This window comes from Psammomys obesus, unplaced genomic scaffold, assembly GCF_907164565.1.
Source record: "Psammomys obesus unplaced genomic scaffold, mPsaObe1.curated_primary_1811, whole genome shotgun sequence".
Lineage (NCBI taxonomy): Eukaryota > Metazoa > Chordata > Mammalia > Rodentia > Muridae > Psammomys > Psammomys obesus.
The window spans coordinates 353,486-369,128 of NW_026596120.1; the positions used below are offsets into that span (position 1 = coordinate 353,486).

General features: G+C 44.1%; 1 protein-coding gene across 1 annotated transcript; it reads right to left on the bottom strand.

Moving 5' to 3' along the window:
* Window positions 1-977: 977 nt before the first annotated feature.
* Window positions 978-12,861, bottom strand: Minar1 (membrane integral NOTCH2 associated receptor 1). Its single transcript, XM_055629830.1, has 3 exons — window positions 10,527-12,861; window positions 6,157-6,411; window positions 978-1,380 (listed from the first exon to the last, which is right to left on the bottom strand). The coding sequence occupies exons 1-3, from the start codon at window positions 12,825-12,827 to the stop codon at window positions 1,183-1,185; spliced, it is 2,754 nt and encodes a 917-aa protein (XP_055485805.1). The 5' UTR covers window positions 12,828-12,861; the 3' UTR covers window positions 978-1,182.
* Between the last annotated feature and the right edge of the window lie 2,782 nt (window positions 12,862-15,643).

The following is a 15,643-nucleotide window of genomic DNA, read 5'->3' on the forward strand; positions in this document are numbered from 1 at the left end:
AATTACAACAGCTTCTTGTACACTTGAAAAAAATCTTGCTTTCAACTTACTTATCAATGAAGAGAATAAACGGAAATCAGGTATTTAGACATGTAGATAGATAAATTATTAAATACATATTATTTTTTGCACTGATGACAAATATTTAAAACTCTGGAGTAGATGTTGTTGTAGTTGAGGAGACCTTAGTACCTTTATCACATTATTGAATACGCATTCAAAATCGCTTTAAAGCCACTGAAAATGGTTGGTACCAGTGGTGGACAGAAACTGTGGTTTATAGTTAAAATGTCAAAGTGTCACCATTGTCTCTGCTCTTCAAGGCACAAGGACAAGTTCCAAACTCTTCGGAGAAGAGCGTCAGATACCACTAAAAGTTAGAAAAACAAGGAACAGAGCCACATGCCAGAGCTAGAACAGTAGATCCTTTGGGGTGGCTATGACCTTCAGATGTTGAGCATATCCCAAATGGAAAGCTTCCCCACATCATGTTGGGGACAACAGAAACGTTGCCTATCCTGAGTATCTTGGCCCATTCTACAAAAAGAGAATTCTGCATATCATGCTTGGCTTGGAAGTATAGCTCCTTCTTTCCTGGGCCCAAGAAGAACTTTCAGAATGCTGCTGTCAAGAGCTGCAGTGATTCAGATGTTCTATAGTGACAATGACAGAAGGGCAATAAGGAAGTCAATAGCCCTTGATAAAAGTCTGAAGAGAAGCCACATTCTTGTTGACACACATCCAATTACATCGACGACAACAATCTTAGAGTCTCAAGGAAACAGATTCCACCCCTTTGGTTTTCTTGTCTTTGTGTCACCATCAGCTCCTCCAAAGAACAGGTATTAGTTCTGTTCTGTAAAACTTAATGCCCACCATGAATCATCATCAAAATTAAAGAATCCAACTTTTTTTTTTACTGATAATTCATGGCACTCCTTATGTGGAGAGGATATTATATGTTTTTAAATATATCAGAGTGTAACTACGTCTTACAGCTTAACAGCTAGGTAGATTTCTTCCCAGAGTATATATTCTCTGAAGATGGCCGTCAGCACTATAGAAACATATCCTGGATTTGTCTCTATTTCAGGAAACTGGTAGCCACACTGGGATGAGCTTTTGAAATACAGAGGAAAACAATGGGAGTCATGAGCTGCATGTAATGCTGAGTCCACAGGTTCAGGACTTCATAGTGCAGATGGGCACAACAATGACGAGAATGACCGTGCATGCAGCAGCAGTGATGAGAGCAGCAATCTTGCAGACTTTGGCTCTCCTGAATTCAGCTTCTTTCCGCTTCAGTAATGAATCATAGCCTGGAGTATAAATATCTTCCATCCAGTATTCTAAGTTGTTTGGGTTTAAAGATTCTTGGGTCTAAAAGTAAAGAGAAGATGTTAGAAAAGTGATTAATGCTTGAAACCAGGTCTCAGACATCCTGACGATTGTCAATCCTGGAACACTTGCAAGTTGTCTGCAGCTGGTGTTTAGCAATGACAGCATTATAAAATGCTCCTCCACCAGGTCTGTGCCAGCAATAGGCTGCCAAGGGCCCATCCCAGATATCACATGTCACTGGCTCCTCCCTCACTAAAACTGACACAAAAGCTTCTACATAGGGAAACCCAGGGCCATCTCTACATAAATAAGCAAAATGTCCAAAACAAACAAGATTCATATGTGACCAAGAAGAGTAGTTGGGCTTCACTATAAGAGAAGCAAGAAAAGTCATTGAAAAGTATTTTCTACCAGAAGTCTCTAAGAAGAGATCTGCTGGAATCAAGACTGTCTTGTAATTTTCAGTCAGCTCATTTTTCGGAGCTTCTACTGAAAATCAAAGGCACCTCCAGCTTAATCAAAATGTAAAATATTTCCATTTCAAGCATTTGCATGAACAGGTTAGAAGGCTATTCAAAGTCAGGGACTGCAGACCCATAGCAGACTGTGCCCACCTTAGTTGGTGGTGATTCTAGAGCAAGTAGCACTTTCCCCAAAGCCAGCTCCTACAGCAAATGCCTACCAAGGATTAATGTATTGTCTGCAGAGGAAATATCATATTTAACCTACATTTCTCATGAACCCCACTGCACATTGATGGCTATCATCTATTTCCATGGAAGCAAAGCTATGTTCCTGTTTTATGGCAAGCATTTAATAACGTGTCTCGCAAAAAAAAGGCGACAACACATTACAGTCCCAAATGAGGCCACCTAAATCTCTAAATCACAAACCAAATACTCATTGTGAGAAGGCTTCTTGAATTGTTTAAGTTTTATAAACATGAGCACATTAAAGTTAAATATGATCAAACAAACAAACCCCAGGCTTGCAGCACTGAGATAGCTCAGCCATGGCACACTGTTGGTGGAGTAGTAATGACTCTAAAGCATGCTCATGATTTCCCACCTGCCCTTCTAGACAGTTCCTTCTGCACCTTGTTCTTTGCCTCCTAGAGCCACAAAGTAGGCTCAGTCAAGGGAAACAAGAGGAGAGAAAAGTGGAGTGATGTTTCTCTCAGTGTTCTTTCCACTGGGTTGCATCTTTCAACAGCTAGACTCCTACCAGACTCTAACATGCAGAGCTGTGGGTCATGGTGAGTTTCCTGCTCCTGCCCTTGGTCCTTCAGATCCAAGAAAGGCAACAGCTCTTCTCTCTCTTCGGTGCTGCTCTCTGGGTATTTCACTGGCTACTTCTGGACCTTAACCCGCTCACACTACAGTGAATGATCCACTCTACCAACTTCCCAGCCTCCCGTTGGGCATGCCTTCTGCTTACTGTAGGGTCCTGACAACCCACTGCCATTCAGTCTCAAGATTTCATCACTTCCCTGTTGATAGCCGCCATATATTTGGAGGGAGGGGTCCTCAGACTGTGGACTACAGGCTGGTTCCAGTCAGGCTCCTGTCTCTGTCCTCCCACTCAGAATGGTTTTTCTACTTTTAAATCACTTAAGAGAATACAGTGAGTATAACATTTGATGACACGTAAAAAACTGTATGAAATGTTATGTATGATGTCCAAAGAAAAAGGTTATCAGAGTAGTCAAACCCACTCATTTACAGATCATCTGGAACCACTCTAGTGTTACAGTGGGTAGGTGAGACAGGCTGGAAAACACTGTACAGTGGCAAGAGACTGGAATTTATTGCTGACTTTAACACTGCTTATAAACTCTGTAAGCTAGATAGAAGGGAAGAAGGCAGTTCTAGCCACCCGCAATACCTCTAATGTAAACCAGAATATTCTAAATGTAGGGAAAGCCTGTAGATGACCTGGTAAGAAACTCTGAGGACCTATTGTCCACTGCTGGAGTCCAGGAGTCTCCCTGGAGCTGATCTAAACAGCTCTGCAGTGACTAAGCTCTCCTACTTAGAATCTCTGTTGTCACGTTTGTCATGTTGTCATGGCCTCCCATACACATGCACCCAAATACACACATATGCAAACATAGGCTTACATATGTACATGCATATGTAAACACATGCACACACAATTCATATACATGTGTATGTATACCAATACACACATACAGAGAGAGAGGAAAGAGAGGTGAGACAGAGAGAGGAGAGAGACAGCATGCTTTGACTTTCATGGACACAGTTGAGCCTCACTTGCTCTCCCTGACATGAAAATCCTTCAGTAGCTGAATAGACACTCAAGAAGAAAGAAAAGGATCCAATGATAGCCCTGTTTTGTTGGGATACTGACCTAAAATGTGAATGACATGCCCACGAAGATTAGGTTTAGGTGGAAGGCTAGACAGACAGCCTTCCCTGCCCTATAACCTTGAAGACAAACTCTTGTCATTATGGCCAAAACAAGCTGCTCTTTTCCCCAATTTTCCCAAGCTTCCCAGGAGGGATACAACACACACAGGTACAGTACATTTTGTGCTCTGTTCTCCCTATCTCAGAGAGAAGAAAATCAGCCTCCTTCCATAAGTATCTACACTTTGTTATGGGTTAAGAGTCTGCCTGTGAAATAAACTATTTTTAATTAGTTTTTTCCCCAATAACCTCAAGCTGTAATGGCACCACAACACAGAGAGGTAATACCCAGGTTTCCAGGGACAGTACACACATACTCACTTGTTAATTAGGCCTGCCAAGTGATGAAAACAAAGCCAGGCCTACACGAGTGCCTATTCCCTCAGTGGATATCATTTAGGGATTTATAGATGGACAAAAATGGGCCCTGAGAAACCTGGTCCCAAACTAACCTGGAATAGCACTCAAATCTCTACAAAGCAATACAAATGAATGAGCTGGTGTCTCCCTGCACCACATGCCTCCAGTGTCTGCTCTGCCCTGCTCTCAACACATCACCAGACAATGGGCTCTCTATCCCCTCAGAACATGTGACCAGACACTCTGTCCTTCCACTGTTAAGCAGAGTCACCTAAGCTCTGTAACCCAGATGTATCTTTTTATTTTTCCATGCATTTGTAGATGCAAAACCCCTCAGCTCCCTCTTCCTAAACTTTCAGGATCTGTGTTCAAAATGCCCTCTGGGGCAGGGTGAAATATTGGTCATTACAACCTGTTGAGCCATGTCTAATTCTGAGTGTTTCCTGGCTGATAGGTTATGATAACCTAAGACACACTGATCAAAGGATGCCACATATAGTTGCCCAGCAGTCTGCCTGTGGGAGACTGAGGTCATTACAGTCTAGCCTGTTTGTCATCAGGAAGATGACAGCAGCCCAAAGGGACAAGTGGCCCGTGGAATTCATGGGGATATTATATACATTGAGTAGGATGGATGAGGGGGAAGCTTAGAATGTTCCTGTTGTCACCACAGACCACTTTTCCAGGATTGGGCCAGAGCTCCCTTGAATTGCTACCATTTAGGGGTCCAGCTATGCAAGTGTGATTACAAGACTTTTGTTGAAGGTGAAGTTCTCTTAAACTCCTAGCAACAACAAAGAGAAATGCTACAGAGGGAAGAAAAAAGGAAGACCAGGAGACTTATTGTCCAATTGTCCACTATAGATCTGGACCTGTTGGACATCAGCCAACTCACTGTGCTTCCTGCTTCCATGGTTTCCTGATTTGTGAGCTGGAGATGGTCAGAGCAATGCCTGCCTCACAGGCAACTGTGTCTGGAAACCAAGAGATGAATATGCAAAGTACTATGTTCATTGAATGACTGCAGCATCCACTACCAACTCCTGAGTGCTGTTCCTCTCAATACCTACTCAGTGCCAGGTTCTTCATATATATTATTTCCACTTCTCACAACAATGCCATTTATGCCCATTTCACAGGTGAGACAACCAAAACTAAAACAGGTGAAATAAGTGTTCCTGGTCACACAGTGTTTTGAAAAAGCTTTGGGTTAGGCCTTGGTGCTTTTCAAACCCAGTGTCTTTCCTCTGCCACATGCTGCACCCCCATACCTTCTTTGTTTAGAGCAAGGCCATGACACAAAAGGCTTGTCATAGTGGGTCTACAGACAGCTCTCACCAACCGTACTTCAGAAACTTGGGCTGTCTGGAGATAACTCATCCCCTTTGGGCCATGGCCTCACTGTCCACACAGCTAAGCCCACAGGTGCCCATGGTGATTCCTTTGCAGTGATGTGAAAACATAGACAGACGTGCTGTGACTGGAACCACTTAGAGCTGCCCACCAAAATAAAATTGCAGCCAAAACCCAACCCTGTGGTGGGTGAACAGAAAAGCATGCCCTCTAGCCATAACGGCATTCAAAGACCTTCCAGGAATGACTCTTACCTGGGGTGGCTCCATATGGAAACATAATCCATAGCTTGGCTCCCACAAACATGCTTATCCCACGTGCTACATATGGAAGGAGAAATCAGCTTGTGTTGCATTAAACAGTTTGGCTCAGGTCTTGTGAGCAAAGATTAGAATTTGCACTTTGTTTTAAAAGCATCATTAGCAAATCAGAGGGCCAACAAATGTATTAAGCAAGCACCCTTGTTGTTAAAGACTTATGTTCAATAGGCAAGAAATAAACCCCCCTGTTTAAAACAACAGCTACAACGAAAACAGACCTCTCTGCTCTCTTGTTTATTAAAGTTCAGAATTCCATGACAGAGACCCAGGGAGTTGGTTCGAGGGAGAGGCCAGATTTACATTATCCACAGCCCATGGCTGGGCTCTTCCCACCCGGGAACAGCGAGACTCACCTGCAGGTCCAAAGTTGTCAGCTTGCCCTTGTCACCAGAGTTTCGAGCATATTCCTCTATGGTCCAAGAAGGCTGGCCCCGCTTAACCTCAGCTAGCTCAGTCAGCCGCATGTCTGTATACATGGGGTTGCTCTTCATGTGGGCCTTGATGGAGGAGGGATAAGGATGAGGACTGAATACCTGCTCCACCAGGAAGCCATCTTTGGGCTGCTTGGGCAGTCGGTGCTGTGGGGGGATGTCATACTGTCTGTCTGCCTGCAGAGGAGCACAAAAACATCAAGAAAAGCCACAGAGATGACATCAGGTCTCAGAGTGCATTTGAGTAGCCAGCCAGTCTTTTATCAATGAGGCCCCAGCAGATACCCAGATAGCAACATCAGTTTACTTATGAACTCATGCAAAGTTTTCCTGTTTGGGGAGACGTCTCTAGAAATAGTTTCTGATCTTGTTAATACTAGCAAGGCCAAATGTTTCCACATCAAGAGGAAGTCCTTTATAAACTGATCCGTACACGGTCCTTACCACCTTCTTGTACAGTTGAACACCAAGCTGACTCAGGTTTGAAACCTAATAAGCTAGTTTTGGAATCTCTGCTTGATGTCCTCTTTTCTGTCCCATTTTATACCTAGACTCAATAAGTAAAAGACACAGGTCATTCTGCATGGGATTACCTAAAAGCATTGCTGAGAACCTGCCTTGGAAGGAAGAAGCTAAGCTGGAAATTACATGTGGGGAGTCTCTAGCAGGACTGTCCATGGTGGTAGGTGGCTCTTCCAAAGCATCTGTACAACACTTAAGATAAAAGGGCAGCTTGGATGGCGGTGTGGAAGTGGGAGTATCTAAAAGGGCTTGATGTCAATGATGTCCTTGAGCCTTGAGACATATCACAGTCTGCTCTATTCTCGTGACTCTGAGAGAACACGGCCTCTGATCTTTTCTATATCCACCTTGAGGTTTCCACATAGACTACCGTCTAGCAAGGGCTCCCTCACAAATGGGATGGTACTCATCTCTGCGGTCTAATGGGACTATGTACAGGCCCTTCAGCCAGAATTTGGCATGCTAAACTGTAACTGTTTGTCTGCCAGCCTGTCTCCTCCACTGGACTTTGAGTTCTTCCAGATTGTTTGTCTTTTATTCCTGTCTCCAGCAAAAATGGTAGTAATAGATAGGGAACTCCACCATGAACCATCCAATGGATAGAGACCAATGATACAGCAAAGGGAAGCAAAGCATTCTGTACAAAAGTAATAGAAAGAGAAAGCAAAAATATTGTGAATGGAGGTGGTATGACAAGTGGACACATTCTGAGTGAATTGTGTGGCTCTGAGTCTGCATATCACACACCTGGATGTGGGCTAGCGCACATATCAGCACACCTGATCCACCGGCTCATGACCAGAGGCAATGTGTGAAAATCAGCTCCTAAAACCATCACAGGTATGGACAGAGGCACAGATTTAGGTAAATTAAACAAGACGAGTTCTCTTCTTGTTTTGTAACTCATTGAGATCCAGGATTTCCTAAAAGAATCCACTGCTTTTATTCATTCTGCTCATGTATCATCTCCCCGGCCCTTGCAGAGCTCCTAAAGGAAGTAGATCTTACAAAAATCTGGGGATATCAGAAATTCCCATGGCAATAACCTCGGTGGTAGCCACTGGGCTGACTGGATATCCATCACTCTGCCTGGTGCCAAGTGTGCAGCATCTCACACCACCTTCTCATTAACATTTCAGCATCAGGACTGAAATTACCCCCAATGCGGATGTGAAAGATCATGTCAGAGAGGTTAAGAGACAGATTCAATCTGCATAGGTAGGAAATGACAGAGCTTGGACATCTCATTGAGACTCGGACTTGTTCTTCTGATGAGTTTATCCTCTGAGAGAGCAGTATATACAGAATCTATACCTTTCAGTAAATGGCTTTGCCCAGTACGTCTGAACAAAGAGAGCTGAAATCTAGAGGTCAGAGATGAGCAATGATCCCTGTAGAAGTGTCCAGATATATGAAAATGAAGAGGCCTTGAGGAGTGCACAAAACACAGAGGCCAGAGAATGCAGACGTCAGCACCAGCCATTCTTGCCTTATCCTAAACACAGACATAGACTAGATTATCTTGATTTAGGAATAATGTGAAGAACAGTTTGATCATATAACAAAGCCTGGCCATAAGAATTATGTAAGAATTTACTGAGTAAGTGATTGAGTGAATGGCCATAGTATTTGGTGGTAAATACAAGTAGACCAATCAAGGCAGAGCAGGATTTGGGGTAAAGTACAGCATTCTGGTTAGAAAGAAGTATGTATAGAAATGCAGGCTCAATGGGTAAAGGCACTTGCCACCAAGCCTGATGACTGGGTGTCAATTCCCAGGACTCACATTTTAGACAAAGAGAATTAGTTCCTATAAGCTGTCCTCTGACTTCCACATGCACACACATGCACGCGCATGCACACACACACAGAGAGAGAGAGAGAGAGAGAGAGAGAGAGAGAGAGAGTAAGAACTTTGAGACTTTTTACTGACAGAAAGGAAATTTGGAGGGATTTGGAAAGCAGAGGCACTGCACACCTGTATTCATTTTCTTAAAATGAATACAGAAATGGCCCAGGAGATGAGGTGGGAGATAAAGGGTGGGTCCCCAAGCCCCAAGTAGGGTGTGAAAGCTGGACAAGAGGATGCCAAATGGCAAACAAAGGAGAGATGTAAGAGACACCACAAAAGGTAAATACGTAGAAGCTGGCAGCTACACTGGGCTCGTGTGAGCCACAGCTCAGGTGGTACTTGTCACTGGGAAGATTGCTGAGATGGTGGCCATCCTCCACAACAGAAATGAAGAAGAAACACTGGCTACAAAAGAATGGGAAGTCTAATCTGGGACCCAAGGACTTTGAGACCTGGGCATGGTGATATAACATTGAGAGGGCTTCGTCTTCAGCAATTTCTGACACAGGATCAAAGCTGACATGGAGACCAAAGCTGGTTACCCCAACAAGGATCATGAATAAGAGTTAGAAAATTCCAAGAGGAAAGGTCACAGTGAAAAGCCACACAGTACAGAAGGCTTCCTTCAGACTGTAGCTGTTTGATGTGAGGCATTTCAAGTTGGATCTCACTTAAGGCTGCAGCTAGTCCTGCTGGTTTGGTGAAGCCCTGGAGGTCAGGCTGGTTCACTTTGGTTTGGTAATACAATCTCCTAACCATGTGAGTCCTCTAATGGTCATTTTTCAATGTTAGAAACACATGGGTTCCAGAAATCTGGCCTTAGCCTAGTGTCCATGGCAAGAGATGTAGGAGGGGAAAAGCAACATGGGATACAAGGGCTTCTTTGGGATCAGACATTTTTAAAAAATGCTCCTTCAATTTTCTCCTTCTTTACCCTGAATTCAAACCCATGCTTTTGCAAGTTTTCCCTTCTTGACATCACTTGGAAACGCACACCTCCTCTTTGGCTCAGTACCCTGGAAGCCCATCCTACTACTCTCTCCCACTGATAATCCAGTTCTTAGGGACCCTGGAAGGGAAGCTTCTTGAAAGCCTGTCCACTGACCACAGAAGCTGAGATTTTCAGGAAGACAAGCTACAAGACTGAAACTGCATCATCCTGGCAAAGACAAACCACTGGAACTTATCTAGAGTAAAGGGATCAGATGCATGTCCGCTGGAACAATGTCCACAGGACAGAAAAAAGACATATTTGAACACATAGACAGGCATGGATTCCAGTGCTGGTGGAGTGAGGCCTTTGATAAATGGTCAAAAACACTCACATGAGAAGGGCAGAGCACCCATTAGAAGGAAAAACAAAGAACCAAAGAGGAAAAGGAGACATTGTTTCTGATTGGCTGCTCTTCCATGGTGGAACAATAAAACTGTTTTCTTATTATTAGCAGCCAGGTATTTATCTTATAGTGAAAGAGATCGCATTTTCAAAAGTAGCGTAATGCATGCGACAAAATTCGTGCAAGAGACCTAACAACAAGGACACTAGCAAGCCTCTCTCCATGCTGGCCTGGTACAGATCCCAGTACTTGAGCAAGGACAAGAAGATAACCTTGGTGGTGCCTGCCTGCCTTGATGCACTCCCCCTTTTGCGAAATCCTTCTCACACCACCTGTCCAATAGCCCAACTGCACTGTCTACTGTCAGCAGCATCCCAGCATGAGCTCCACCCAACTGACTGGCACCTTGGCAGAACAAACAGGCTGCTCGCACTGCCCTCTCTGTTCTAATGTGCACAGCCTGCCAATTCTGGAAGGGGAACCAGCAAGGCATAGGTACCAGAAAGAGGCAAGGCTTCTCATGGAATGTCTGAAGCTGTGACAATGCTGAAACCAGTCATGAGAACTTAAATCTCCATTACCTCCTTAGATTTCCGATGCCAGTCTTTGTTATCAGCTGGACCTGCATCTTTTATCTCCTCCTCGTTGAGGCCCATGCGGTTGGTATAAGTGATGGTTCGCCAGTCTCTGGGAGAGTTGGAAATGCTGGCAATTTTGGACTCCGTGGCACTGTTCTCCTCGGTCAGGGACCTGGAAGATGGCCTGGTAAAGAGGCTTTTCTTTAAAGCCTTGACACGCAGGCTTTCACTGTTGCTACCACTAGCATCAGAGCAGCACCAGTCAGGGTTGTTCTCTAGCTTGGGTCCATGGGAGCTGCTGTGTGCACGGAAGACCCTAGGAGAGACGCTGTCATCAGAAGGTGCCTCACTGGTCAAGGAGTTCAGGTCAACTTGCACATTCACTTTCTCCGGCTGCTGTATTTTCTGATCCAGTTTATTGAGTTTTCCAAGGACCTGTGAGATTTCCTCTCGGACCCCTGACAGCGATTCCAGCTTCCGTTCGATCTCACCAATCCTAAGAACCAGTTTGCACACGCTGGTCTTCAACTCTTCTTCTGAGTGGTGGACATTTTCAGGCAGGTTACACTTGTCTCCCTTGCTGCTGGAGACCCCATTGGTGATTTTGGCGAGGTTATGCTCTGGTGAACTGTCACAGTCTGACTTATGAAGCTGAGACAAGGAGCCAGTGCTGTTGTAGCAGGATGACTGTATCACTCCTGTGGAGCCGCTGATACTCATGTCATCGAGAAACCGGAAAATGTCACTGATGTCGTCGCTGACGATTTCGGAGTCATCATCCGAGTGCTTCATGGCATGCCTGTCACTGTACTTGGCCTGACCTGAAGTACACAAGTCTTTGCACTTGGGGCGGTCCAGCACATGCTGCTCTGTCTGAGTACCCACACTGCTGGTGTCTGAGCTGTGCTGGCCACTGGTGCAGCTGATGCTTTTGTCTTTAAACTTCTTGACTGCTTCATGCTTCTCCAGGTCAACGGGGGATGAGATCTCTTTAGATTTGAGTCCATTTGGTTTCACTGCATAACCAACAGGGAGAACCTTCTGCTGTTCCTTTGGCACCAGGTAAGCTGGATGTCTGTCTGGGCCTGAGAAATTGGGTGTCTGGCTGCCAGAATTTGGATAGCGTAGCTTTTCTTCAGAGGGATTTCTATTGAAAAAAGACCGTTCAAAGTCAGGCACTTCCTCTGTGTTTAGGCTCCAGCTTTTGGCTGGCCATGGTGTCTGTTTACTGGACCTCCCTGGGCAGCGCCTGGTATCTTGTGTTCCCATCACTGGAGTGGGTCCAAAGTAGGTAGAGGCTTGAAGGTCATCTAAGCTTTCATGCTTTGCCCGCCTTTTGTCAGGGATGGGGGAATACACTGGATTCAGGTACTGGTTGTGGTAAGGCATCTCAAAGCTGTGGTTGAAGAAGGGTGGCTTGTGGAGTTCCTTCTGACTCTGGGGCTCCCCATGATCCCCCTCTGCTTTGTTAGTGGGACCAACCAAACTGGGGGATACAGGCATGAGATTGTGAAAGTCTTCTTTAAAGATGTTCCTTTTCTGAACACAGGACTGAACTACAAATGGTTCCTCACTGGAGATGAAGGTCTCTTTGATGCTTTGGCTGATGGGCAGAGAGTCCTGATCTGAAATGGACTCATTCTCAATATTCATGGGGAAATAGGTCCTCTGCATCTCACAGGACTGAGGGCTGGCCACAGAATATGGGGACAGGGCTTGGAGCCTGTCCAGAGAGGCTGCCCGGTTTTTCACCTCTTTACTAACACCCAGCAGGAAATTGGGCTCAGACGCAGGGACAAACTGTGGGCATTCCTTGCAGTCCATCTTCCGGCATTTGGATGACTGCCTGGTGGGGTAGCCTCTGCTGAAGGGCCTCTCGCTCAACTCACAGTTCAGAGGCTCACACACTGTTGGGCTGCACCCCTCTGTGTCTGACCTACAAGACTCAAAGGAAGCCTCCTTCTTGCGCACCTTGTGGCCACTGGTGGGCAGCTTCTCCTTGGCAGTTCCCCCATTCATTTGGATCAGATTGAAGATAGTCACGATATCTGCTGCCACCATGATTTTCTTTGACTGCTGATTACTAACAGAGCACTTCATCTTGTCTTTGAATAAAGTGGCTGGGAAGTTGGGGTCAAGACATGCTGTGTAGAAAAGCACACTTCTCAGTTTGGCAAGCTGAGACAGATCAAACTGGGCACACAGTGACTTGCACAGGTCTTGATAGGAAACAGTATTTTGCTTACTGTCCAGTTCCTCTAAGATCTTCACCAAAAAGAGAGAAGCTTCCTGATTGGCCTCCATGATTTAGAATTTGCTCCCTGACTACACTGGACCATCAGTCAGTTCTGTAGTGGCAATAACAAGAAAGGAGGAAAGACAGTTAGAAACAGCAGCAAGGTTCTAAGTCCAAATTGCTCTGAATAAAAACAAGGAAAACGTTTTAATGACTAAAAATATTTCAGGGCTTTAAAATATTCACAATATTTGACTTAGCAATTCCTTTCCTAGGAATCTACCTCAAAGAAACCATCAATGAAAATTAGACATGACAATGTTCACTATATAGTATTCATAATAGCAACAAGATTACTGTAAATATCCAAATAATAAGAAATACATAAATAAAACAAGTTATAACACACAATAAGCTTTACTGGACATTAAAATTTCATAAAAGTATGTTCTTATAATGCAACTTATCAGCTTTAAAAAAATGCTCGAACATGCAACACAAGTAAAGCATGAAAGAAGCAAGAGTCAGAAAGACCACACACTATACTATCTGATTTCCATCCTGGAATGTAGATCCATAGTTGCCAGCAGCAGCATGGAGAAATCATCTAGAACGATATCCTACATTGTGGTAGCCGTGTTTAAGTGCACAGAATGACACACTTAAAAGTATGAATTTTATTGCATACAAATGATGCCTTAACTTCTAAATTATAGAAAACTTTTACAATAAAAGTATGATACATTACCGAGTAAAGAATATGAAAATAACTCTGCATAAAGTAAGATCTTCGTGATATGAAATTATGTATTCCTAGAAACTAAAATGAAAGAAGATGATGTGCACTAAAATGTAAATAGTAGTTAAATTTGGGTTTTAAATATGGATCTTTTCCTGAAACAGCTCTCTCTTTAGCTCGATATCTTATCATGCAAATTTTCAGTCTTACAGCAAAGCTGAAAGAATATTATCGTGAACAATTACGTATTCACCATCTGGATCCACCATTAACGATTTACTATATTTGGTTGATCACATATCTATTCATCATCAAGCCATCTGATCTTTTTATATATACTTCAGAGTAACTTGCAGGCATCTATACTCATGCCCCTAAATAAATTATGACGTATGTCAGTGTTACAAACTCAATAGTGATTTTGATTTTCTTTTTCTATAAACTTTACAAACAATGAAGAGCACAAATATTAACAATACCATGGCTGATTTTGACAAATATATATGTCTGTGTAATAACCAAAGCCTATAGAATGATCTAGAACAGTGGATCTCAGCCTAACACTGCAACCCATTAACATAATTCCTCGTGTTGTGTTGACCTCCAACCGTAACATTATTTTTGTTGCTAGTTATGGATCATAATGTAAATGTCTATGTTTTCCAACGGTCTTAGGCAGCCCCTGTGAAAGAATCATTCAACCCCCAAAGGAGTTGCCACCTAGCCGTTGAGAACCACTGATCTTCCCTTGCTTCCCTCACAGAATCCCTAACACTGTTCTTAGTTTATAAACAACTTTTTCTTCATAATTTTTCACTCTTTCTAAAATTACTGCACTAAGCAAATATTATGCAATCACTGAATAATAATGACAATAATAATAATAATGATATAATCTGGCTTTGACCAGCCAAACCTGCAGAGGAGCTGCAGGTCATGGAGGGAGAAATGCAAAGCCCCTAGTCAGTCCCATTCCAGACCTTACCCCTAGCCCTGAACTCAAAACAAAAATGGCCTGCAAGCTTCTGTGAGCCCCAGCGGCTGATGTCAGTTGGCAACCAGGGAGGCCAGCCTAGTCTGCCTTTTTTGAGCACATTGCTTGCTTTCTGTTGTTTCTGTTGTTTCCTGATGGGCACCTCACTGCAGACTGTTCCCTCTTCTTCTCCCCACACTGGCCACCCTGATGGCTTGATGGCTGCCCTGTAAAGATGTCAAGCAGATCCTGGGCCAGGAAGCCGTGCTTCCCATACCAGCTGTAGGCCACATCAGTGTTTTCCTAAGGGAGGGAACGAGAGCTTCAGCCCTCAATCCCAAAGGTCCACTGGCAGGGGTGGGCCCACCTCACCAGGTGCATCCAAGCTATATGTACACCTGCCATCTTTGCATTAAGTTCAACCAGGGAAGAGGAGGGTGAACTGAAAGAGAATCACAGCATCTACTAATCTGAAACAGGAAAATTAAAAACATCCAGTCGAATAAAGTTTCTATTAAAAAAAACCTCCCTATTGACGAACATAGGTTTAAGATACATCAGTGACACCCACCGCGCATTTAGGACCCTGAGCACATGCTTTCTAGAAAATGCCCATCGAAGCCAGATTTGTTACACTCCTGCGATCCCAACTCCCACAAGGCAGAAGCAGCGGGGCTGCTAGTTCCAGGCCAGCCTGGTCTACATAGTGACTTCTAATCCAGCAAAACTCTATGCCCCAAACACTAGACATGTTTTAATTGCCATCGATTTTTTAAACCGATGCTGTTCCGGAAGGTCTAGCTCATTTTTAACAGAAGCAATTCATTTCCTCAGACTATGCTTCAATAGCAGGAGGCCATGGGCTCTTTCTATGTCCTGAGGGCAGCTGATCCTAATAGGCTTTTATAAATCTCAGTGTGGTCTCTGACATGAATGACTGGAGACTCATGGCTAGCCCTTACTTGCGTGAGAAAAAAAAATAATAATAAAGTTTAACAGGCTTTGTTCCTGCCAGGAACAAGCCACCAGGAGACGGACTTCACCCACACAGTGCCACTGCCCTGCCCCAGCCCTTGCTTCCCTCGGATGAAAACATTCTGTGTCAGGATGTTCTGGCTTGCTAGAGGCGAGGACAACCTGTCACGCTTGGTCTTGAAGTAAATAAATGGGTA